Here is a 27,022-nt window from a genome sequence, read left to right as displayed (position 1 = left end):
TAACTTGGCAGAGAAACAAAATTAGATAAGATTAAATGCTAAAAAAGAGCATATATGTTCAAAAATTCAAATATGCAAAGTATTACAGTAGTTCTACCAAACCGCGTGCCACATCACATTGGTGCATCACCAAGAGAAATTAGAGTAGGTATAGCTGAAAGTTTTCTAATTTGAGAAAATGTTTGTGAGCAACTTTTCGTCCAGTGTCACTTCTTTTTTTGAATTAATTTTTTGTTTCCCCTGTACATGAGTAAATTTTACGATAGTTATGAGTTACTTTTGTTTTAAAAAGGGTGAGGTTTCATTTTTCACGCAAGTGTATCATTGGCTTCAGGCTTTAAATATAACTGTTAAAATAACAGTATCAAGGTGACATATAGCCTACATAAAGTAAACGATTTTTGAAAGTTGAAGAAAAGTTTGAAAAAAATACTAATGTCCATGGTGAACTCTTTGTGTAAGTAAAAGCTCCACAAATCAGCTTCAGCTTATTATTTTTCAGCAATTTTTCTTCAAACTTTATTGATTATGACGTCAAGAGCGCCTGTATATCTCGGCTTCGAATATCTGCATCCAGTTCTAGAAATCTCTCGAGGACGATTCGGCGCAGGACTGCTACTTGTTTATGACGCAAAAAAATGTGACCATGTTGTTGCTAAGCGAGTTGCTAACAAAAACGAAGAATCCTTTGAGCGACAAGTCACTGTGCACATCCGGGCTTCCTCCCACGTGTCCGTGGTCAAATTCTTGGGTCTCCTCCCTTCGTCAACATCCTGTTTTCAATATGCAATAGAATACATCCCGGATGGAAACTTGCGGCAACTCGTCATCAGCGATGTTGGCCTTCCAGACGGCTCCAGTAAATATATATTTCGTCAGGTACAAGTTTGTGGTCTTCTTTAATTATTAATGAGATCATAAATTTGACAGAAGTGTTGTTGTCAAACTCTCTTATCTCTTGAAGCCCAAAAGCAAACAGATTTCTAATAAACACCACACTTGAGCATAACACTCTTCTCATTTGAAACCTTTTCTGTCCACTGTTTAATTTCGCTATTGATTTTGTGTCTTGCTGCCTTTTGCTGGTGTTGTTAACATTGCCCTTTGTTTGAATTATTAAAAAATGCTTTAAGAATCAATGACAAAATCCTAGAAAAACCCGCTAGTCAATATAATTAAAGCTTAATTGTACAATAAGTATGTTGGTTTGGTCGTTTATGTAACAGAAAGCTTAAATGATTTGCAAGTTTGAGCCACAAAAGAAACATGATATAAAACTATCCTAACTTTAAAAATCACTAAAAACCTCACTTTTCGATATTAAACTCAGATCATCATGTTATTTGCAGCTTCGACTGTGTCTTACATATTTGCATGAAGAACTTGGTATTGTTCACGGTAGTTTGCGACCCGAGCACATTCTTGTAGCATCTGTGAGCCGGTGCATCGTCAAAATATCCAACTTCACCCATGCGTATCCGATTGGTGCGAGTGTTAAGATGAACACTGGCAGAAGAAACGCGAGACCTGTAACATGGAAGAAGCAGCTGACAAGATTGAAGTCGTTCTTGATCCACAGGACATCTTCTTTGAAAGTGACTCATGGAAGAGATAGAAGAAGTTTTCGGCGATCTGTTGACGTAAGTTGTTTGTTTGTGCTTTGCCGGTCTCTAAAAATTGTTAGCCTATATCTACAGTACTGTAGCAAAAAACACAAACGATTTTGCAAAGTCAGAAATATAAAATAGACAAAAATTGACATAATATTAAAGTAATATAAAATAAATCCGGAATATAAAAGAAGACAAAAAGTTCTCAATGTGCAAACTATTTCCCTTTGTTGAAGAGAACGACACTTTAAATGCTACTTATAGAAGCAGAAGTGCAGTGTTTAAATTGCATTGGCATAATTTGATGAAGGGCAGATTTTACAGCCTGCCTCTTCAAACCGTGATCTCATTGTAAACCCAGGACAATTTATCTTATTTCATAAAATGTGACCAAGTTTAAAAACCTAAACGTCTGTTTGATTGATCATGATTCTTAAACAAAGATTAAAAATATTGTTTTTGCAGTTTGGAAACAACTGTAACTCACATGAAACATGTAAGACAACGTCATCACCTAAGCCTCGTCGGTTTTCAGTCGCTACAGCGCGCCCGGCAGCGACAAAGACGAAAGACATTGAAGTTCACGAGTACACGATGGACGATTTTGTGGCTGAAATGGATGCAGAAATCTTTTCGCAAGCCTTCACTGCTCCTGAGCTTGTCAATGCGACACGTTATGTCGCGTCGCCAGCGTCAGACAACTGGTCTCTTGTCATGTTGACAATCTATTGCGTCATAGGTGCCACGCCCTGGGAAGCGGCCACTGTGGACAACCGGAAATACACAGCTTTCCTTCACGCGTCTCAGAGATCAAAAAGTTTTACTCCTCAACTAAACGACAGAAGCAAAGATCATAAGCCTTTTGTTTTGTCAAAGTTTCGATCAAGATCGTTATCGTCTTTGGTGGAATCGATAAAGAAGCGGTCGAACACCGATCGATCGATGTCTCCGATTTTTGAAAAGAAAATGACTGAAATTTTAAAACAACCAGCGGATCAAAGGTTGGTGAAATAAAATTACTTTGTTTACGAAAACTGTTATGGGGCTTATAAATTTGCTGTTTTTTTTTCATGTAGGAGATATGGCTCGTACAGGGTTATCACATCCAAGCTTCTTTATTGCAGATATTGCAGCAAGACTATTTAAGCCAATGTCATTTCTTCAACACCCAATAAAACTTATTTCAGTAATTTACAGTATTGTACATTTTTTGTACTGCTAGCAGTTATGGGACGGTTATCATCTTTGCATACGATAACTTTGATGGTAACTTTAAAATTCTATGTGACACAACAACAACATGTGCTAGTAGTTTTGTATGCTGCCTTTAAACTTTTCAAGCATAAACATTTAGAAGTACGAACAATGCTGTACTATATAGAGTTATCACAAGGACGCAGCCATGAGGGTCTCAGGGAAGCAACCACACCACCCCCCTCAAAAAAAGTATCACTTAAACCCCAAAAAATGTTTTTTAATGTTATTACAATATTTTAGTGACATTCTTTTGCATGTTAAAAGACGTTTCGTAAATGTTTGGCTACATTCAGTAGCTACAATTTTAAACAAACTCTTTATTTAACATACTAAAACACTAAAAGGTTTGCGTTCCGAACAGATGCATTTGCCCCCCTAAAGATTTTTCTAGCCACGTCACTGAGCTACCATGTATTTGTTCGAACGTTTTTAGTGAAATATAGTCTAGACTGCAAAGTAGAGTTATTGAATGCATTTGTTTGTCAAAACGAAAGTTTTTACGATGAAAGTTCATATTACGAAATAAGATCAACATAAAGAACTGTCATTCTGTAATTCCGTCAACGTTCTCCAAAACTACTTGCAGTGAAAACATGCTCAAGTCATCCCAGAACCTTCTTCCCTGTAATCATGACGTCATTGTGATGTAAAAGGGAACGCCAATTAAGTGGACGTCAAAGTTTTGACACAAAAATCGATGCAGATAATCATTTCAGACCGATAAAAACAAACTTCGTCAACACATGTTTTAATTTATGGATCTACCATGTGCAGTATAATGCGTCATTGCATTTTCTGTCAGTTTTGATTGTTTCAGTTTTACTCAATTATTCATAATTGCTTCCGCTTTATTGTTTTTCTGGATTTAACAGCACCGAGAATCAGTGTTGCCAGATCGGGAATTTTGTTTCCCTACTAGAAGAAACTTCAAAGTTGTTGGGGGCAGAAATCTTTAAGTTCCGAAAAGATAGAGTAGAGGAAGAGGCCTACTGTAGACTAGAAACTTAACTAAATCAAAGTTTGAGAAAGAAAACATCCTTATTGGTGGCCATACAGAAAAAAAACTCATCCTTCACTTGTTGTTTCCACGTTCTTCTTGGACGACCGCGTTTCCTCTTCCCATCCACCTTTAGATCTAGTGCCTTTCTAAGAAAACTTCCTTCCTCCCTCCTTATCACATGTCCATACCATCTTACTCCATTTGCCCTTGCCAGTTGGTCTATGGTCTCTCTCATCTCTAGCATATCCAACAATTCTTCAGTCCTTTTTTCCCTTCTCGTTTTCACCCCACACATTGCTCTCACCATTAAAGCGTCATCATCAAGCGTCAAGCGTCAAGCGTCATCTATATGCACTGCAACTTCTCACATCCCCTTTTCTCTTGAACAGTGGAACAACAATACTATGCTTCCACTCCTCCGGCATTACCTCTCCATCTAATACCCTTTGGCTAAGTTGTAGCATTACTTCAATTCCCAACTCTCCACTTGCTTTTATCATCTCTACGCTCACTTCTGATGGACCGGCTGCTTTATGCAGTTTCATTTGTCCCATTGCCTCCACCACTTCATCACGAGTAACCTTTCCCACTGGACCCTCCACCAGATCAACCTCTGTCATATGATCCCATACATTCTCCTTATTCATAACATTTTCCATATGTTCCTTCCACACTTCTCCTCTGCTTTCCGGGCTGAAATGCAACTTCCCATCTCCACTCCTTATACATCTTCCCCCTACAATATTTTTCCCATCCCTTTTCATTTGCTTTATGAGTCTGAATACTTTGTTTTGGCTTTCCCCCATTTTATTAAGTTCCTCCTCAGCACCATTCTTCATAGCTCTTGCAACAACCCTTTTGCCTTCTTTTTCATACTCTTATACTGCTTTTTTTAGCTTTTGCTGCATTTAAATAATATTTTTGGAGCATAGATTTTCCAGCCGGATGCCCTTTCTGACGCTAACCACAGTTATTGGCGGTGGGCCTAGCCTTTACTTAAAAAAGTATTTCCTGCAAGGCAGCAGGATTTCTAACAAGTTTTAGCCAACCAGTCGAGGTTGTTGCCCATGAGGTGGGACGTGGACCCACTTGTTAGTTTGGTGTGTGATCAAGACCAGTGTTCCCAGAGACCCATGGTGTAACAATCCATGGCGACTGCCCAGGGTTCAAAGGTGCTACTTGTACCACAGCACACCTACCTCATTGCCCATTCCACCCATGCTAAGTATGCTCTAGAAATGGAGTTGCGATTGAAGAGTTTTTCAAGTGGTTATAGAAAAAATTATTAGGCAGCATCTGGCAGCACTGTCTGAAATTATAAGAAGATGACGCATAAAACATTTTTATTATTTGTGCTTTGACCTTCGTAAGCTCTGGATATAACATTTTGATGTAATATAGTTATATTTTTAATATTTTTTTTTTTAATTTTTAGAGCCTCTCTTCATTTTTGTGGAAACTTTCTCACACGAAGGTGGGGAGATGACAGTGCCAAGTCCGATTATTATCGGGAATGCAATTTTGATGAGAATTGGATGAAACAATGAAAGTTATTTGTTTAATTTACCAACATTCTTTTCCATCAACGAATTATTCTTTTGCGACCAATACCAGTTGATTGGGACGCTAAGGTTACCATCAGTCTTCCTGGTAGTTTGTTCAGTAATCGATGTCAAAAACTTCTGCAGAAAATATCGTTTTTGTTCAAGCAGATTTCAAAGATGAACATTGTTTGTTATTTGAAATCAAGTTAAAATCTTTGTGCTTACTTTCAAAGCTTGATATCTGGGGACACCCACTTTTGGAGTAAATATTTTTTTATTGCTAAGTGGGCGAACCCACATAATTTTGGAAATGTTTTCGCATGTCTACGAATTCTTTTCTACCAATTCGGAGACGTACAGACCATCTATAAAAGCAGTTAAACCGCTGATTGATCTCACTTTGAAACGGAACAATGTAGGCTAGTTTTTATTTATGACATAAACAAAGCATGCAGCTTGCTCTGTTTGATTTTAATTTCAAGTTGTTGCGATATCGTACCGCAGTTGTAATACATAATATGCTGTAGGCTACATAGCCTACTGTACAAATATAATACTGCGATAAATATTTTGTACATTATATATAACCTACAGCATATGTACTGCAACTGAAGCACAAGATCATTTGTACAATCATTTGTAACTTTGTAAAAGTTTTCTTGTCTGATAAGCTAATAAATACCACGACTTCGGACACGCCAAAATCCCTCCGCCTTCACAGCCCTAAGTATAAGCTCATGTGCAGTACAGTTGTAATACATATACATATGTAGGCTACAGATAAGATACCGTGATAAAACTTTTGCTTGATGCAATCCGCAATCTTGAGAATGGCTGTTATCATCTGCAACTTTGTAACGACTGTAACGTTTTTTAACGACTCTGACTCACGACATGCCAAAATCCCTCCGACTTCACGACACCGACTGCACAGCCCTGGGTTTAAACCTTATAATATGCTTGTTTTCTTGCAGCGTACAGCACAGCAGTTTATTGAGAACATTTACAAAATTTAATACAAGGAGTCTTCCGTCGAAATGAAATGGGAAATTTTTCAAAATATTTTGTTTCAAACCCAAGCATTAAAACATTATCCAAGATCACCTACTTTAAGTGGAATGTATTTTCTGCGTTTAAAGATTCTCATTTTTGCGTTTCGATTTGATAAAATTGTTTAGGCTACTTTTGCAATGAAACTAAGTCAAGAAATGGGGGGGTTAAAATAAAAAAAGTTTTGTGTGGAACAAGGTCAAATTGCCTTGAGACAATAACTTTATGGTTTATTTATTGTCGCTCTACGACAGCTAAGGTCATTTACCGACATGGCTCATGTTTAATTTTGTATCAGATTTACGATGTCATAACATTACTACCCGACTTATTTTCAATGCGTTATGCAAGAAAAAACACAATCGGTATCATTTTTAAAGTCTTTGGTTTGACCCGATCTGGAATCGATCTTAGATCTGCCAGCCTGAGCCGAAGGCGATAACCATTCGGCCACTGAGCTTGTTTACATTGAAAGAAGCATGGTTTAAACTCATAGCCATCAATACTGCCCGAAATCATTCAGCAAAGTTTTGTGAAATGTTTGTATTTATTTTACTGTACAGTGGGTAGTTCACACTATAAACTGCACACCAAAGGGTCGCAGAGGAAATTTTTTTTGAAATGCGGTGGTGCAAGAAAGAAAAGTTAGAAAGTCCTTATAGATCTTGTACAAGCATCATCGGTTTGATAAACAAATACTGACGAAAGTAGGCTTGGTGAAAGACGGCGAAAGAATAAATCCTCAACCCCAGAGATTCAAATGAAGAATAATATCCTTGTTGATTATTTTGTTCGCAACAACGATATAACCAATGTAATCATATTTACCGACTAAAGTCTTAGAAAGAAAAAGTGTAGCCCAGACAAAACCACTAAGCAAAATGTGCTCCAACCAACAAAATATAGTTAGCAAGCAAAAACTATTGCATATCTTCAATATTAGGCTATGAATAGTCAATTTGAAAATATAGTTTTTGAGTTTTTTGTTTTAGGAGTATTCGTCCTACTTTCGTACAATCTGTCGACATATGCAACACAAGGCCAAGCAAGGTTAAAATTTTGATACGTGGTACAGCACTGAGTATAACCTAACTTTGTATGGTTAGCTCCGTGAAGGAGTATGGCCTTCTTCTCTGACTCTGATAAGTCTTGGTTCGATTCCAGCTTAGGTCATACAAAGATTTCAAAAATTTGTCTGATTGTTTTTCCCTTCTAGATTAGTAAGGCTACTTTAGAAAAGAAATGTGATCATACTTTGCTTATGATGCAAATCAGAAAAGTACAGCCGCTAAAATACCACAGCAGTTGCAGAAGGCAATAAGCAAAATTACATAATTGTTACTGCCAGCGTATATAATACTGTAGTTAAAACAACACATCAACTGACGAATATAAACAAGCAATCATGCCAGCACAGTGGCGTGCGCAGGTGGGCGTTGTTCTATTCTACCCTTTCAAAAAAAAAATTTTTCAAATTTTAGTAGGCTACCTTACTTGAAATCAAATAAAGTTCATTTTACAGCGAGAGTTTATATTGCGCCAACAGATAAGTTACCTTAAAGCTTGCGCAGGCTCGAAAATAGTGTCACTCTGCGTCAAATAATGTCAAATAAACAGAATTCCTCCCCTCCCTTTGTTATAAAATCCTGCGTACGCCAGTGTCACAAAATATTGGTAAAGCGGTGGTCGAATACCTTTGTGGCAGAATTAGTGGTGCGATACTGACGAGCCCAGCCTCATGGGCGAAACACGGTGTCTATCGCTGTCAATTCTTGCTACAAATCGGCTGCCGAGAAACATAGATAGGCTAACACGATACGATCACCTTTTTTGCAAATATAGCTGTGATCAAGACAATACATAATAAGTTTTACGTGAAAATAAAATAGTTGTAAGTTACAGTAAGTTTTAAATAATTCCGGTGCAATGTAGGCAGTAGAATTGACAAAATTGTTCCATCAAATAGTTCTTAGCTGGATCATCAATCGGAGTCTGATTCTGTGTGCTTGGGATCAAAGGTAGGATTTCTGATCCGCTTTGCTGCTGGCTCGTGTATTGGATTAACATTCTAAAAATATACGATTGTGGAAACAGGTTTAAAGAAGTTACAAATGCATGTAGGTTATGCAAACATGGGATTGTGTAGTTGACATAAGCACGATTGTTTTCAACGTCGTGTTTTCTACTAGATACTAAGTTCTCTGACAATGGTTCAAGCTTTGCTGTGTATTTATAGCTAAACAGGACCATAATCTTTTGTTTTTCCTTGGTGAACTTCATTAAACGTTTCTTGGATAAACTTTCAAAAACTAAAACCGCAAAATTAAGCAGCGCTGCAGGTCAACTGCCTTGAAACAGCATGTTATTCAAGTATCCTAGCTCAGCTAAACCATTTGTTTATATGCTGACCTCTTGCGCTTAAGGGCGAATCTAGAAAGTAGCCTTGGGAGGGAGCGGTTTCAATAAAACACAATGATGTGTAGGTTTACATTAATCTGACCTTGAAAGTACACCATGAATAAAAGTTACTTTTCTGTGTGTTAGGGCGGGTGCTGGGGGATCGCACCATTTGCCCCCTCCTTTTGGATCCGACACTGCTTGGGCTATGTGTATATAAAACAGGTAACTTACCGTATGCAAAGATTAGTAGCCAACTGTATTAAATCGCTTACCAATCACTTACCATTCTTGATGTTCCACGTTGCACTTCTTCAAGGAAAGCTTGGTATTTCTTTTTATCTCTGGTGTATTTTATACACGCATAAGTTCCTACAACGATTATGCCAATTGCCACAATGCCCCCAGCCACAGAAAGAATGATATAAAGTGGTTCCACTGGTTTCGGACAATCTGGAAGTTTATATCCATATAAAAAGCTTCTGAAATACCAACTAAAATATTTTTTTTCTTTATTACGATAAAAAAATAACTAATCTTTTGTCACAAGTATGATCAACTATTGCAGGCAAGGTCTAAAGTACAGTAAACTAGTCTAATAATATCGAGTTTATTATTATTTACGATATTTCGTCAATCTGAAAATTCTGAAATACTTATCAATAATCTAAGGCTAAATATTTTTTTCGACAAATCGGATAAAACACAATATAACCAATTAGCTTATTGCCCTTGAACATTAAACTGTTAAAATACGATACACTAACAGACTAACAACATATTAAATTCAAACGTTTGCGGCAAGAAGTCTTTGCCCTCATCAGGAAATACCTAATACATCTAAACAAAAAACAAATAACCGTAAATAATTGTAATTAAGTTATTGTCAGTCATCTGTTTATGGTGTTGCAAAATTACTTTTCTCCCAAAGCTAAACTGTTAAAGTTTAACAGTTTAATAATGAAGGCACCGACATTTGGTGCAGCGTAGCGGATAAGGCGTTGACTTTGTTTGTTTGTTTGTCATATCTTTATCCTGCATTGCGGGAAAGCGGACTTGAGCGCTATGCATCGGTTTACGCCTTCCGACATACACCTGACCCACGCTGCAGCCGACTGCAATGTCTGTTTCCGGTTGTCTACTCTACTTATGACTTAAATTTGGTACTACCCATTACTCGAAATCGATCACTGGGTAGAGGCAATTATCGTAAAGTTTCTTGACCAGAGAAACAACAGAAAGTGCGGGTGGCTGGAGTCGAACATGCAGGCTCTCGACTGCGAGCCCAACGCGCTAACCACTCGGCCACTGCTGCCGACAATCCTAATAATGCGAACTTTGTTCGACACCCGGTGGTTGTTTTACACTGGTCACCTCCACTCAAGGTGTCATAGTTGCTGAAGGAAAGGCTCTGAGAGGTTTGCATTTCCTGAAGCTCAGTAAACTGAGTATGGAACCATTGCGTAATATGAGACCACTAGACCAGTGCATTGCATAATTGCAAATACAAAAATCGATTTCCATTTCGACAAAAAAAAAAAAAACTACCTTGGTCTGGGTTGCGGATTTGTACAAATACTCCATAATTTTCTTGGATCTTGTCCCAACCGATTTTGTATGAAGTCACGCATTGATCGGATGTGAAAGCGATTTCGCAATCAATTGGTTTGAAAAGGTCACTGGCATGCAGAATAAGTTTGTTAAGTCTCTACTCGATGAGTAGCGTATTAAACCATGGAAAACGTTATGGCAGTTTACTATTAAGCAATGCTTAGCTAAAGAAATCCACCCTGTTAAGTTCAGTGGTTACGCGCCCGACTCAAGATCACGCGGAGCTGGTTCGGCTCTCGGGGTGTGCGCTTGAGCAACGCACTTCAGGACTGCTTCTCCATTCAACGGCACCTAATGAATGGAATAATTTCCCGGCAACAACGCTTCAACAATCAAAAAACTTCACTCTGCAAGTCTCGGTAACCGGCCCTGCATCAAGAGCCTCTACAAATATGCGAAACAACCAGGAATAACCTATCAAGGCTTTGTCAGTCCGAGGATAAAGATTCAAAACCAAGCATATGTGCCTAGGGAAAACCGCTAAAGCATTTATTTCTGTTTTGTGCTACAGCACTACAGTAGAAGCGTAGTAAGCTACAATGTGAACCTAGGCTACTTAGCCTATGCAGAAGATTCGGAACGCACTTATTGAAGTCGCCGCAATCTTTACAATCATCATCAGTCGAAGTTGCACACGATGAACAATCCGGTAAAGATGCTAAGGTCTTCACACCGATATCAAGATCTTGGCATAATCTTGCACAATCTTCCGTAGCTACCTGAAGAAAAAGATTTGACATCACAAAAGCGCACGTTTGTCTTTTATAAAATTTTCATCCATATTATGATTAGATGATACACTTTTTTTGTTGGCTGAGTGTTTTATTCTATGCGTAGCTTATACTATAATATATCGATTTTACGTTGTTCAACTTACTTGTTACCTAGTTTCGCTTTCAAACCTTTATTTAATTTGCTTTAGATTCACCTTTTGTAGGCTACCTGCTGTGAACATAAATGTTGTTGCGTGTGAACTAAGTGCTATGATTATAAAGATAATGCTCCATCTAGAAAGATGACGGTTAGGCTCAGAAGTCAAACGTAGCGTCGCCATTATTTGCTTTCCAAAGAAGGTTCAACAGAGCAATTCAACAGTTCAACAACCAACGTTGAATTTTAGAAAGCATGTTTGCAAGTTGACCTAGCGACAAGTTGTTAGACGTGCAGGAGGCCTTGTTCTTTTATCTTCTAAAAGCATTAGTTTACGCTTGGTTTTCGTGGGCCTATAACGTTTATTTATTTTTTATTCAACAAACTCCCTAACTCTGTCATCTCGATCCGCTTGATACCTCGTCTTGTCATTTTGTGCTAAGGAGTGTATTGAATATCATTACACTTTGTTTACTTTAGTTTTTAGGTATACATACTATACTACTCTACGGTAGGATCTACAAAACAAGATATTGTTTATATATAAAACAATAACATATAGCGAGTTTAATGAGCATATAATAACCTTCACATGACCTACTTACATGAGAATAAACACATTCGACACATTTTTGTAACACTTCACTTTCGCACGTGGCATCCACGTGATTGCAATTTGGATGAACGCACTTGTCGCAATATTTTCCTTCCCAAACTAACTGCAAAAAAAAATTAGCACAATTACAATTTTCTTTACTACTGAGTGTTTTAATCCATGAAGGCTATCGTAAAAGGTAAAGGTGGTCCCATACTTGATTCAAGTGTCGGGTATGAGACGACAAAGTTCTCATTGTGCTAAGCCTTAGGCATTAAGGAGAGTTCCTTTCTCTCGGCCGCCTTTCCTGCAGCAATTATGCCCACCCAATTTATTACACCCTGTGTAGAGGTGAGCGGTGTTTTCAACAACCAGCTGATTCCGGGAGTCGAACCAGGTTTGCATAATTGGAAAGCCAATGCCTTATTCGTTGCGCCATCTCACCGCTTATTGAACGTTGCTATAAAATCTATTTAGAAAATTTGAGATTATCATTAGGCTACAAACAGCAATCTTTGTTAGGAGAAATGGACTTAAACTAAAATTTGGCTCTCGTGAGTGCAACCTACTCACCGAGTTATTGTCACATATGCAATCTCTGCAGTCACAGCTTCCATGACCGGAGCATACTTCTGCGTCATCAATCAACGGCTTGCACTCCTTGAGGTTACAGTCGCAAGTTCCACTTTCCGCGTTTAAAAACCATCCGCCAGTGAAATTGCATTGACACTGACCATCTTCATAACAATTCGTGCAAGTTCCTTTCATTTCACCTGTTCAGCATCACCAGTATAATATTAAACATCACGAGCCATAGTTTACGTTTAGGGTGGGTATGCACCATCATGTAGCCTTTTATAGGTAGTCCCAACCAGTGTTGTACGTTGATGCCGTCATTTTGACGGCGTCGACTTTTTGTTGACGCTGAAGCTAGCGCCGTCAGTTTTTTTTTAGTTGACGGAAGTGATAGCGCCGTCAACTATTTTGCCGATTTTAAGCGTCAAGCGCTATGCGTCATTTTTTTGTTTTCATGGAAAATCTCGTTTCACATTGAGAGTTTCACGATGTATTCTGGCCAGCGCGACTCATCCGAATTAACCGCTTTCGCGTTGGTTGGAATGGCTACCGTACCTGGAATACAAGCGGAAAAAGTTCGCCAAATGGTGATCATGATCACTCATATCGTGAGCAGTATCGAGAATGAGGGATCAGAGAGGGAAAGAGGAAAATCAATGAATGTCATCGCGGAAGTTGAAGAATGAAGATACTTTATTTCAAGAGCTCTATGCCTTTGAAAACAGCGATGTTGGCGCAGTGGACCTCGTTAAAAGATTTATATATGCTAAGCCAGGGTTTCCCAAACTTTTTGGGCCACGAACCACTATTTGTGAATTTTTTTGGGCCACAGATCACTATTTTTTGTAAAAAACTTTGTAACTGCAACGAAGATGCAACAAGTAAGATTTACGATACTGGATAGCAAAAGCTTTCGAAATCATTTAAGTTGTAAAGAACTGCGGCAATTAACTAACTTTAACAGGGTAAGTACTGTAGGCTACAACGTATATGTGTGACTTTTTTAATTTCTTGTCATATCGCCACGGACCATCTGTGCAGTCGTCGCGGACCACCAATGGTCCACGGACCACAGTTTGGGAAACTTTGTGCTAAGCCATCACAGCACGCTTGGAACAGTGATCCCTTTCCGAGTAAACGTTTTTAAGACATGTTTTTAAAATACAACACTCCACACCAATACCATTCAGCGCTGCTGTGGAACGCATGTTTTCACTTGGAAAGGACATTATGCGTCCCAAACGCAGCAGATTGTCAGACAAACGTTTTGAAATGCTTGTGTTTCTATAAGGAAATAACTAATATAAGCTAAGCAGCTAATTATAATACAGTCTCAAAACATAAAACCTGCACTTTATTTATAGCCATTGTTCGCCTAAACATGGTTGCAATACTTCCGTTTTGTGAGACCCTGGCTAAAATAGCGCTGACGCCGTCAATTTCTTTAAGAGCTGACGCAGTAATTTACGCCGTAAAGTTTTTAGGCAATTCGCGCTGACGCCGTCAATTTATTTCGCTGACGCGTACAACACTGGTCCCAACATCTAAAAAAAGGAAATCATCGATTCTGTATTCATCTGTTTTTTCTCCGTGTCAATAATTAAATAAAGAAGGAAAACATTCAACTGTAAAAATAAAATAAAATGTAGGCTAAGTTATAGTTTCTCGCTGCAAAATCAAACTTAATCTGAACCAATGGCAGAATGAATGAAAAAGTTGGAGCCGATATTGTCCAATGTTAAGTCAACATTATATGTGAATTTGCAACCCAACGGCGCATGTATCAATTAATATTTAATTACTGAGCCTAATAGCTGCATGAATAAATTACACCTAGGTACAAAATCAAAAATCTACCATTTTTCAAACACTCGAAGAAATGTAGGTTACTTCAGTTAATCAACACAACTCTTCAGTTGTTCACAATCTTAAAAACTTATCAAAAAAATTACAAGTTAGTTCTTCACCTCCGCACTCCAATCCACTTTCATCTACTGGACAGCCCTTGGTCCTACATTGGCAGTAATTCCCTTGATAACCTTCAAAGCAGTCGTCAGCACGACAAAGTCCACACTCACAGATCCCATTATTGCTAAAAGCGTCAATCAATTAACGTTGTAACACGTCTCTTGGAGGCAAACATGCCACATTATAAACTCCTATTCAGTTCAGTTCAGTTTGTTTTTATTTCTGACCAACACATCGAAAAACAAAAGCCTATATGTCAAACATAGCTGAGGTCTACAAAAAGGAAGAAACAACAAAACACAGACTTTATATAATTTATGTACATTCGAAAAGTAACAAAAGTTTACATTATATTTGCAATTTTTTAGGTCTTGATTGTAACCTATACTTAGTTTTTAAAACCAACCCAGAAAGACACTTTATCTTGTCCAGATCTGGTAAATATCTGGACAGATCCGTACGCGATTTGGTAGAGATCTGTACCAGATAATGCGTTTGTCTGATGAGCAGTTTATTTATTCTTGCTTAAACCATAATTGTATAAATCACAGCCAAAAGCTAAAATATGTTCGGAACTACTTTCAAGCCAGTTGTGATCAATTTTGCAAACTCAAATGAATTTCAAAAAATATTTTAACGGCTTGAGACACAGACTTGCATAAAACGTCAGGGTTTTGCGCTCTTGGGTTGGGGTCGGTGCAGTTTTTCTCCAATTGAGATGTTGTTGCTGAAGAGAGGCATTGACAATGTGAACCGCTTTTTCCGGGTTCGCAAGCACAAACTCCACACTGAAGAGCATTTAAAAAATCAAGGTGAAATAAAAATAAATAACTGTGAATGATTGAATCTTTATCCTCGGACTGGGAAGGCTTCTTTGAGAGCTTAATCCTGGCAGCTTTGCATACCTTGAATCACTGACGCAGGCTCCGCCACTGAGATTGACGGAGTAAAGTTCCCGATTGTTCATGTGTTGTTGCCTGGGGAGTTATTTTATCCATTAGATGTCGCTGAGTGAAGAGCAGTCCTTAACGTGCGTTGCTCAAGCACACACCCGAGGGTCGAACCAGTACCGTTTGATCTTGAAGCTTCTTCGTTCACGAAGTCACGCGCTAACCAACTGAGCTATAGGGGGGCGCAAAAGGTTAACGAGGTATGTGGTGGTATACAGTGTTAAGGTTTCAATATTGCACAAATGCTGTTCAAACCCAGACGCTCAATATAAAAATTTGAAAATAAAGCCCTGCACTTATTATGACTTACACAATTCTGAAACAACAGACATTCTCTCGACATGGCCGTTGAGAGGATAATTTAGGTCCGATGCCAATGGGATCTTCCGGCCCCAAATTTAGACATTGCTAAAAAAAACGTACTATATCCAAGGAATATGCGGTGGTTTCTTCGAGTTCTCGGCCCCTTAGAAACGTTAGGGCCCCTAAAATAATCTCGGGCGGCTCAGATTAAAAGTACCCCCTGGACCCCCTTGCCAACGCTACTGTCTCTTGACAATGTAATTACAAATAAGATGACGATTTTTTAATATTTTATACGGAAAGTAAAGTTGCACGACGTGTTAATAGGTGTTCCTATTTATAAACGTAAAACTAACTTCAAAGAAATACATCCACCAACCTGTAGATCCCCCTCATAGCTACAAATCTTGCTTTTATAGATCATTGTTGAATCGCAATTGCATTCACAGTGATATTCTGAAACATGAGAAAAATGTTAATGTTATCAGCAAAATACAAAAACCATCACAAGCATTTAATTTATGTAGCCTAATCTGTAAAGTATAGAGTTTTGTCCGTTGAGATATCTTTGCTTTTTGGGGCAATTTGTTTTTATTGATCGAATTGAAATTACCTGTAGACTGTTATGTACCACAATGATTATGTTAATTACCAGAAGACTGTTATCACGTCACGTGCATCAAGAAAAATGGTTTCATCACATTCAAGCAATTTCCGTTAAAGCTCAGTGAAGAAGTTGATTTTTGAACATTTATGATGCTAAAGTTATTAAACATACCGTATCTCACAATGCTGTAGTTTAATTCATTGGTATTACGGTGATTACGTGGCCAAATGATAAGGAAGTCTCCTTCACGTTTTTTCGACATGTGTGTTAGGATTTTATTCGTGCTTACTTTATACAAATCTCTTAAACCACCAAAGAAAACTTTGTAGTAACAAAAAAAAGTAGAAATAGCAACACATCAGTAAAATTAGACTTGGATGAATTCGTTGAAGACAATTTGTTGGAGCTGGTGTTTTTCATGCTCGTGATTGTCTCTCGTCATCACTTTGGTCACGTGCCTTCTCTGGTTGAGGGATGGAGGCAACGAAGCGCCAAATTTGTCTGCTGTGAGATTTTTTTCAATTGCAGTTTACAGCAGTCTTGTTTAATCTTGTTTGGTTAGTCGTGTAGGAAGTAGTAGCTTTATCAATCGTTACATAATATATATAAATGTCTAGGTTAAGTTTTCGTTCTGTGTTAATGATTTTTATTGACTAGGCTTAACCACCCCATGATTTATGAACCTGAGTTAATAAACCGGTGTTTAATTTTAACGGTATTCACCCAAAGAGAGTTGAACTTCTTCACTAATTGAGTTAGAAGTCAGGTGAACAACATCTACTTGTGACAGGTTGGTCGGGCAAGCGTTGGCGGTTAACTCGAGTTGAAAGATAATCTGCAATTGAAGTTGAAACCTTTAGTCTACCGCATTACGCAAATACCTCTATACCCAGACAGCCACTTTATCTGGCCCAGAACAGCCACTTTATCTGGTTCAGATCCATACCCGATCTGGTAACGATCTGGACCAGATAAAGTGACTGTCTGGGTAAGCACCTGTTGCAACTTTGTTGATTGCATACACAGCAAAGCTCAGCAAACTTTATTCTATCACGTACTTTAAAAACATCATTGATTAAGATAGCAAGCTGAAAACTAATTTAGATTTGTGTAATTTAGAATTTTGACAAATTAAACTTTCTAGACAAGCAAATAATTTTTACGTGATCTTCCAAATTAACGTGATCGCATTTCAATGAATTGTTTTCCCACTTTGAAGCACTAGGACAAAGGATTCTGTACGAAACATGAACTGTGTCTGGGAAGTCGGGAAAAACCATTTGAAACTGGCTTTTGATTTCCTAAACAAATGCAAGCTGCATCATGAGACAATTCCCATTACAGAACTTCAAATTTGAACAAAATCTATAATCTATCGTATTCTATGTGGCTGCTGTTTAGATAATTATGGATAAAAGGGAACAATTGCATAAACATTCAAAATTACTTGCAAGAATTCAAGCAAGAAAATTAAAAAGAAAAAATGCGCTCAATGATTCAAAGTTATAAAGAAAAAAGTGATGAGTGAGTAAGTTAATGTGAGAAAGAAGATTGTATATAGACTGGGTGGGACAGGGTGGGACTGGGTGGGACAGAGTGAAAGGAAAAAGGCAAAGATACAATAAACAAACGTGAAGAAGTTCTAATAAAATAATATTGTAGGCCAACCTAAAGCGGTTGGAAATATTTCATACTCAACACACAAATTTATGTTTTAGCAACTGACGTCATACGCAGATGAAATGACGGAAAGAATATTTCCAGAATCTTTTTCCAACGTTTCGATTGTAGCTGGAAGTACAGACTGCAAACCCTGCATACAAAAACACCTTTTAAATATGTCTTGTTAAAATCAACTTTCATCGCCATAGGATAGCTATAGGCTAGAACTTTAGAGTGTAGAAAATTTCTTGCCGAATGATAATTTTTTAACATGTGCAAAGCCGTATCACTAAAATGTGTAGGCAGTAGGTACTATGGTGCTTTTAGGTTTGTTTTAAAGTTTCGTTTTTCGTCTACTGTAGGCTGCAAGTATAGGCTAGAACACACCCTACCTCGTAGACATCAAGAACATCACTGGTCACAGCAAAAACAGCTTGAACTTTATTTTGCTCCAAGATTTCTCGCAATTGTCCAACTGATGGATAATCTTGTGTCATACTCTTTACATAGGTAAATGTTCCTGGGCTCTCCTTGTCCTAAGAGGATTATGATAATCGTCTGGGATCAGAAATTGCAAAATAACTTGAACATATTTTATATACGGTAATGTGTTTGTAAATTCGTTGTTCATTGAATATAGGAACATTTGGTGTAATTAGCCTATTCATCAGGGGGCGTCGATGCCTGCGGTTCAGGTATATAAAACAATTGAAGAAAAAAATGTTCGTGTGATAAACTAGCATCAGCAAATAACACAAACATTAAGATAATAATTTGTTGGGAATGAAAACAAATTGTGATATTTTTGTGTGCAAGTAGTCCAATCAGGAAAAAGATTTTTTTATACTGAATGTAGAGTAGCCAATTGGTTACAAGTTGAAGGTTTTATTCATTGATTTTGAAAATCTTGATTTTTGGACTGAGAAGGCGTCTTTGCAAGTTTAATTCTCGCAGTTTCGCATAGCCTACTTGTACAGACTTTGAACCACTGGCGCAGGTCTGGTCACCGACATTAATAAAGTGAAGCTTCCGCTTGTTATTGAAGTATTCCGTTACTAAACTATTCCATCTACTTAGTGCAGCTGAATGGAGAGCTGTCCTTGAAATGCGTTGCTCAAACATACTCCCCGAGAATCGAAACAACGTCGCTTAATCTTGCCGTTTTCAACTAAGCCATCGGATCGGACAAAAGTAATGAAGCAGATACAGGTTCAAAATTGCGATTGTGTAGGCCTAACTATGGATTCTTAAGGTGTATAGGTTCCAATCTCAGAAAAGATTTGCACTTGTAACGCATGGTTGACTTGCTCCTTGCTTAGGCCGCCGAGGTAAAAAGTAATAACTTAGACTACGATAAAATTTTCAAAGAAACTAGTCAAAGCTTAGATTATTGTTTTAGTTTATTTACAACTCATATTGCACCACGCAAACCATGTATTTAAACATGTACAGGTATGTGACACTATATAAATGCGATTATTATTATAGATCCAAGTAACCTCTTCCAAGTGACATTTCATATCATTTTTCTTTAAAATTCCACCAAGTTTTCCATCCATTGCGCAGTGAGATGGCGCGTCACTGGTTAGGACTATGACGTGTAGAGCATCTTTACGCCATCCAATGACGTTCTGCATTAGAAATAATGTTAGAAAACAATACGGAAATACTTCACTGCAAAAGATCAATTGCGTTATTTGAAGGCAGCTTATTATTGCTAGGCAGCTTATTATTGCTAATGTACAAAGTTAAATTTTAAATTCAAACCTACACTTCGACGCTGTAGTTCTGCTTAAAGCAGAAGTATCTAAATGTAATTTCTGTAAATATAATAAACTTGAATATGTTAAACTTGATAACGTTGCTCGGTTTCGTATGCCCAGGGTTCAACAAGACAAACTCTCTGCCGAAACTCTAAGTATCTAAATACTGTACAAAACAAAAGTTGACTTCGTTTGTAGGCTACGCAAAAGTCCTGTGTCTTGGTTTTCATTTTTTTCATTTTTAAACTGTTTTTTTTTACGTTTCCTTTCAATTAGTTTTGTTTTGTTACATTTTATTCGATTCATATTTGTCTGTGACATTCCCTTTGGTACGGCCAAGAAAAGTCTTTCCGTTGACGATTTTGACCACGTTGTTATTGCGTTGGGGCATAAAACAACCACCACAACAATCCTTTACTTTGTACGTTGTGACAATGCACGAGAAATGCAAATACAGGTTCAACACAACATACTGTACATCTAAAAGAAGTGGAAAATTGCACTCTTATCCGTATCGCACCCCTTTTTCGATTTCATTGAGTAACCGCAAAAACATCCGCTCAGGTTCCATCAAAACGGTTTTGAACTCACATTATGTTGTGTCGTGCACAACAAAATATGAAAACATCATCTAAGTTTCATTAACAACTCAACCAATATTGACCGCATATCCCAGGGGGAGAGCCCAGATACGGCACTCGAAAGAGTACCGGTTCGACACCTTCCAAGAGCAGGTGGCGGTGTCGTTGGCAGGACCAGGTTTTTTTTTAAGGTTTGGATTGGGTGACCCCTAAGTAGTTTTAAGAGACCACAAGTGTTTCATTTAAATACCAAAAAATAGCCATATTTGCTTAAGACATAGCGAGAAACAACCATTACGTTTCTACTGTAGTTGCAAGTCCAAATTTTAGGAAACCGCTGGAGAAATTTGGGGGACCGTTTTGGCCCCCCAAAACACCTTAAAAAAACACTGGGCAGGACACTTAATGGCATGCTTGTAGGTGGACACAAAGAGTAGCTTCCTTGCCTTCCTCATCCATTTAATTTAAATCTTCAACCACAGGACGTCAGCCTGGATATGACACAAACAAAACTAACCGTGCAAGCAGCAATTTGCATCAAAGCATCAAACCCTCCTTCAGGTTCGTCAAGATTCGCAGAAATAACTGTAGAAGCAACCGCGTCTTTAAACAAACTTCCATTGCTGGTGATGCTCAGCTGGTGACGAAAACCAAAAGTTGGTTGACAGTGGCCAGAACATAAATTGTCAAACCTACAATTAACAACTGAAATTAAAATCAATTTCAGTAAGTTAGCCTAATACCCAACCTATGGTATGACTTTCATATTTTACGGTACTGGTAGCATAAAAGTACAGTCGAACGCTTATTCCAAAGAACACATGGTGGTATTCCAAAGAACACATCCAAAGAACACATGGTGGTCCGAAAACATTGTTTCTACTGAGGGTCAATTTAAGCTTGATCATTTTAATCAAGGCGTAATCGACTCAAACCAGGTTAAATGATTTACATAAGTGCTTTCATTTTTTCAAATTTGCTTACGTTAGTGTACACAAACTAACAGACTTAGTGAGTTTTAACCTACATCTCTTTGTTGTCAGTGGCATAGGGCAAGACCAGCTTATCCACAAAAGTTCCAAATCCAAGATTAACGTTTTTCGTAACATTGCTGCGAATGTTGTCAACAAGATTTATTCCAAGAGTCTATAAATTCGTAAATTTGTATTTTTTTATTTTATTTCCAAAACATATTTAAGTACGTTATTAAGTAATAAGTTACTCAACAATATTTAGTTGTAGCCTAATAACGTCAATGAATAGGCTATTTTCACAATTTTTCAATTTTCAGCCAACTTTCTCAGTTCATCAATATATTGCTTAGTGTAATTAGTGAGGGATTGAACACTCCGCAATAATATTTTTTCCAGTCTTCTTTACTTTCAGTTGCCGACTAATTGACATCATCTGATTGATCAATTTACATGATCAATTTACACGAACCTACGCTATAGCACAGGCGCGGATCTATGGGGGGGGGCAAGGGGCCCGGGGGCCCCCCCGAAATTTTGTGAGAAATTGTTGAATGGTTTGATATGCTTCGAAACAGCTGATATTAGTCCCACAGCGGACTTACAATCCCCCCTTTGGCACGCGTGTGACGTCACGATATTGAGAATGATGCTTTCAGTCTCTATGTCTCTAAAACAAAGTTTGCCTAATTTTAAGCGAAACTGCATTAAAAGAGCGAGTTTTGCCAATACCAAACATTCAAATATCTCAGCCAGGAATTAGCAACAAGAAAACATAGAGACTTAGCTTTACTACCGAAAAAATGCCGAAGAAAACATGATCTTATCTTTTTGCTATGTCACCGGACAGCACCATTTTACAATAATATTTATACCCCTATTTTTGTTGAAAATGCTCTCAGAATGCACCAAATTCAAAGTAATTTTTCAAAATTTTCTGGGGAAGGCCCCCCAGACCCCCTGCCGCTGGGTGTCGCCTTTGGCGAACACGCCGTCCGGCTTCGCCCACCGGCCGTCAAAACCCCCAAAATTCCTGGCTACGCCACTGATTGTTCATATCTGTTTTATTACTTTTTAATTCATTTTCAAATTTTCTGGCCCCCCCCAAAAAAAACTCCTAGATCCGCGCCTGCTATAGCCTATATCGTTCTCTATGTCCCAACTATGTAAGGTGGTTGACCCTTTGCTTTCTGACTTGTTGCACATGAGTTTATCATATGAAGCACACCATTAATCACACTAACGGTAGTAAAAATAACCTTAAATCAATCATAATCATTTTTGTCTTTGTAGTTAGGTTAATATTAATTATTTCTAGTAGATGATAGGCTATTGATACGTAGATGACCTAACACGACCAGAGAATGAAAAAGTTAAAAAATGGTATGAAAACAATCAGGTCAATCAGAATTAGACAATTAAATAGATTGTGTTGTACTCATGTACTGTGATCAAGTTATAACCTGTAAAATTTCCAAATCGTCTTTCATTGAATACGAGAGGTCCATAGTGTAATAAAGATCCAGTGGGTAATCAACTACTTTTTTAAAAGTTATGTTCAACTTCAATGGCTCACCTGGCAATCAACAAGTGAATAAAATTGTTTTTTATCACAAACCAATTTGATTTTGGATTTTTGTCAGGTAAGTTTAGTTTCGCTCACAAATGATGAACTGCATCTGTTAGCATCATTCTATTTTTAAATATAGAATAAACTAAAGCTACATCAGAGTTGCTAAGAACATGATCCAATGTAGCCTATGCCTGCTTAAACAAGCAGAATGTACCATATGTTTGTTTGGCACAAAGTGCATTACAGTCCGCATTGAGTTTGAAACTGGTTTGGTTTTGAATCTTTATTCTCAGACTGACAAAGCCTTTGATACACTTGTCGAGGCTTTTTGGTAGGCACTTTAACATGCAGATATCCAATCCAGCACGAACCAATCAGAAGCTACGCTGTTCATGACGTCATCAAGATTGCGTTTGGGAAGAATAAAGGAAAAACGCAAATTCTAGCTAAATTAAATCATCGCTTTGCCATCGGTTGGCTTGGCGCATTGGGTTAGGGCGGTAGTAGTCATTACATTGACGTGGCTTAGATTCCCACCTCTGCTATAGCTCTTTTTTCTTCTGTAATTACCAAACAAAGTTCAAAGTAATAATTAATTCTCTGGCTGAATGCTGGAATGGTCACAATAACAGATAACGTAGCATCTCATTGGTTCGTGGTTGGATTGGATACGTTCGTGGATTATTAGAAATCTGCTTGTTAAAGTGCCTACCTTTTGACACAGGGCCGGTTCCCAGGATTGGCAGAGTGAAGTTTCCGATTGTTGAAATGTTGTTTGGGGAATGATTCCTTTCACTAGGTGCCGCAAAATGGAGAGCAGTCCTAAAATGCGTTGCTCAAGCGCGCACCCCGAGAACCGAACCAGCGTGATCTTGAGTCGGGCGCTTAACCACTGAGCTAATGGGACGGACATCAGAAGATCGTCTCACAGTAGGCTACGTAGGCAAGATAACACAGTCCTTGGTATCTTGTTGACACAATGGTAATATGCTTACCAATCCGCAACTTTAAAGAAGCTTTCTGTGGCTTAAATTGAACGGTGTCACCATTCTGGGAGTTAGAAGAGTCGAACATATCGGAAAAGTTCAAATTCTGAATTTCTGCAACCTCATTTTCAGGATGTATTGTATTATTACAAACAAGGACGTTATCCCTGAACAAAATGTAAGATTTCATACAAGAACATTGTAAAATAAAGCCAATTTAGATTGTTTTTAGCAGTTATTGTTGAAGTGAGCTTCTACTTGATACCGCATCAATGTTGCCAGAAAACTATTTCATTTTCTTTCGCTGAATCGTGAAAATGTTTGATAGCACCGTTAGCCTATTTGTAATTTGCAGGTCGCTGTATCAGATGAGGTTTATTAACCAATCAGAAGGCAAGATATAAATCAGCTGATTGCAGTCAATTTACTCATGCACGTGATGTTGTGTTCCTCTCAAAACATTTCTGATAGAAAGTAAATTAAGTGAACGTTTCGCCTTTGGCAGCGTGGTCTAGCGGTTAAGAGTTGGAGAAATAGTCATTTCGATGACCTGGGTTCGATTCCCACCCTTACTTTTTCTTCTGTAATTACCAAACACAGCAAGAATCAATAGCCTACTCTGGCTAAGTATCGTACTAGAAATGTCACAATAACTGCAGTCGCAGCTTGTTCATGAGGAAAATTCAATTATGTTTAAATTGTCTACCGGTCAAAACATCTCATCTACAACAACCGATAGATTATAAATGCACGCATTGTTACCCATTGACGTGAGGCCTTATAGCAAGTTATTGTGATCTATCGGTGTTGCATATAGCACAAAATTCCGCTTTTAATTACAACTAAAGTAGCGTTTCCAATTCGTAATAACTTGAAATTACAAATTATTATCCTCCAAACATCAACCATCTAGCCTAGTGGTGAGAAAGTTACCTCTGTAATACTCAAAAGTAGGCCTATGCCAAATAGAGAGCATGCGACAATGTTTTGGCAAAAGTCTTTATGACTTGAAAATGGACATAAAGATTGGCTTTCCTATCTTCCAGTCCACTAAGCTCAATTTTCAACCACTGGGTGTGAACAAAGCCGTTGAGAGGATAATTTTGACCCGTACTAATGGGATCCTCGAGCCCAAATTCAATACACTTTTAAGAAAAAGGTACTTTTGTAAGCTTAAGCTATATTAACAGAATAGCCTACACGGTGGTTCTTTCAAGTTCCCGAGCCCTTTGGACAAGAAGTTACGGACTCTTAAAATTATCCCGGGGGTCCAAAAGTATCCCTTGAACCCTCCCTCCCTGTCAACGCTACTTACGACAAAAGTTTAAACTCTTTCTGAAAAGATTTGTGATGTCGCTAATTAAGCGGCGCTGGTTCGACTCTTGGGGTGTGCGCTGTTTCTCTATTCAGCGGGATTTAATAGATGGAATAACTCTCCACGAAACAGCACTTTAACAATCGGAAACTTTACTATGTCAACTACGTCAGTGATTCAGAGCCTCTACAAGTATGCAAAATTACGAGGATTAAGCTTTTATAGCTTTCCCAGTCCGAGGATAAAGATTCAATCAATCAAGTAGTCTACTTACATGTGGATTCGGCATCGCACAAAAGAGCGTTCGTTGATTTCTTTTTTGTCTGCGCACCAAGAACAATGCGGATGCGCTCGAATACAAGCACGACAGCTCTCTTGCGCTTCGGCACATAACCTCGAAGCTGAAAAAATACGAAACAGTTTAACTTTCCGTCCCTCAAGATCTTGATTTCTCAATCTCTCCGCATGTTTATCACAACCAATCCCTTAAATTCCGCTACTGTTCTATATTGTTGATTTGATAAAATGTTGTTTGATCAATCTCGTTTAACTTGCTGTAGTAGACCAGTATCGTCAAAATAGACTTGATCTGGGCTATATTGAAGTGTCAACTTTTATTCCATAATACTGTACTTCAAAGTAGGCTACGTGGAGTAAACCGTAGCGTAGCCTATGACCTAGCCTACAACAAAAGTAATTATAGGTCTGGCCACCTACCGTCATGGTAATCAAGGATTTGTAATATCAACTTACTTTCACTTAACGCAAACAATCGTGTCGAACAACATGATAATAATACAATGATCATAGCATGAGACACAAATGTCGAACTGGAAAACGGTCTGGGCATTTTTCCGTGTTTACACATCCTGAATTAAAAGCTATTGTCAGATAAAACGTAAACTGAGAGTTAAAAATCGTTAACTTACTAAATAAATAGCTTACGATTTTAGACACAAAAGTAAATCAAAGTCAAGAGACTGCAAGATCAAACGGTGCTGGTTCGACTCTATGAGTGCGCACGAGCAACGCATGTATATTTATGAATGTAGTTCATGTCGTAGCCTCTAAGTTATGGCTTCTTGAAAAGTTAATTGCTGCTTAATGATCCCAGACTTACAACGTATAGAAGGCTCACTGTTGTGCTATTGCTAGCAACCTGAGCAGCTTAGCCTATAGCTACTTGGATATCGTAATAAGGAGGCCTTATGTCACATGGGTAGCCTAATCAATGCGCCAACGCTGACAAACGGATGTTTGCAAATAATAATTCGTGTTATTGTTGCTAAAATTAGTTCAACACGTCTATAATAGCCTACGATTATAGCGTAGGCACTCCCACTCATCAACTAATTGTGCAGCTACAGGTAACGATAGATTAAAAGTGTGTTAATAATGCTTGTGTAACAAGCAATTTATTAAAATTTCCAGAGTGGACGTTTATTATGGCAACAACACTTCAACAATCGGAAAACTTAACTCTGCCAGTCTCGGTAACCAACCCTGCGTAAAAAAGCCTCTAAAATTATGCGAAACTTCCAAGCAGTGCCGGTCTTTGGGGTGTGCAAACCGTGTGATCGCACAGGGCCCGCAAATTAGGGGGCCCGCAATGTAATCAGAAAATGCAGTAATTTTGTCATATCCAATGGAAAAATTCAACAAGTGAATTCAACAAAGGAATTAGCAACAAGAAAACATAGAGACTCAACGGGTGCAACCTATTTTGTCCCCTGAACATTTCGTACCCTGAAAAGATCGAGAAAAAAACAACAGAGCCGAAGTCGCTGATCGGAGTTGCCGCAAACATTTCAAAATTTCTCTCGATCTTTTCAG

General features: G+C 38.1%; 2 protein-coding genes across 2 annotated transcripts; one reads left to right on the top strand and one right to left on the bottom strand.

Moving 5' to 3' along the window:
• Nucleotides 1-528: 528 nt before the first annotated feature.
• LOC145779304 (uncharacterized) lies at nt 529-5,414 on the top strand. The gene is made up of 4 exons (XM_082590852.1): nt 529-879; nt 1,350-1,640; nt 2,076-2,611; nt 5,303-5,414. Exons 1-4 carry the CDS (start codon nt 529-531, stop codon nt 5,412-5,414), a joined length of 1,290 nt encoding a protein of 429 aa, XP_082446978.1.
• A 3,028-nt stretch (nt 5,415-8,442) lies between these two features.
• LOC145779744 (integrin beta-1-like) lies at nt 8,443-25,912 on the bottom strand. Its single transcript, XM_082591384.1, has 20 exons — nt 25,907-25,912; nt 25,484-25,590; nt 23,884-24,041; nt 22,779-22,891; nt 21,372-21,490; nt 20,862-21,036; nt 19,500-19,631; nt 18,393-18,530; nt 18,065-18,151; nt 17,502-17,639; nt 17,062-17,173; nt 16,111-16,187; nt 15,133-15,266; nt 14,478-14,602; nt 12,508-12,707; nt 11,945-12,058; nt 11,055-11,188; nt 10,407-10,537; nt 9,145-9,311; nt 8,443-8,529 (listed from the first exon to the last, which is right to left on the bottom strand). Exons 1-20 carry the CDS (start codon nt 25,910-25,912, stop codon nt 8,443-8,445), a joined length of 2,454 nt encoding a protein of 817 aa, XP_082447510.1.
• Between the last annotated feature and the right edge of the window lie 1,110 nt (nt 25,913-27,022).

The sequence above is a fragment of the Aplidium turbinatum genome, chromosome 11, assembly GCF_918807975.1.
Source record: "Aplidium turbinatum chromosome 11, kaAplTurb1.1, whole genome shotgun sequence".
Lineage (NCBI taxonomy): Eukaryota > Metazoa > Chordata > Ascidiacea > Aplousobranchia > Polyclinidae > Aplidium > Aplidium turbinatum.
The sequence above is the reverse complement of the archived record's forward strand: the minus strand, read 5'-3'. Positions and strand labels throughout refer to the sequence as shown.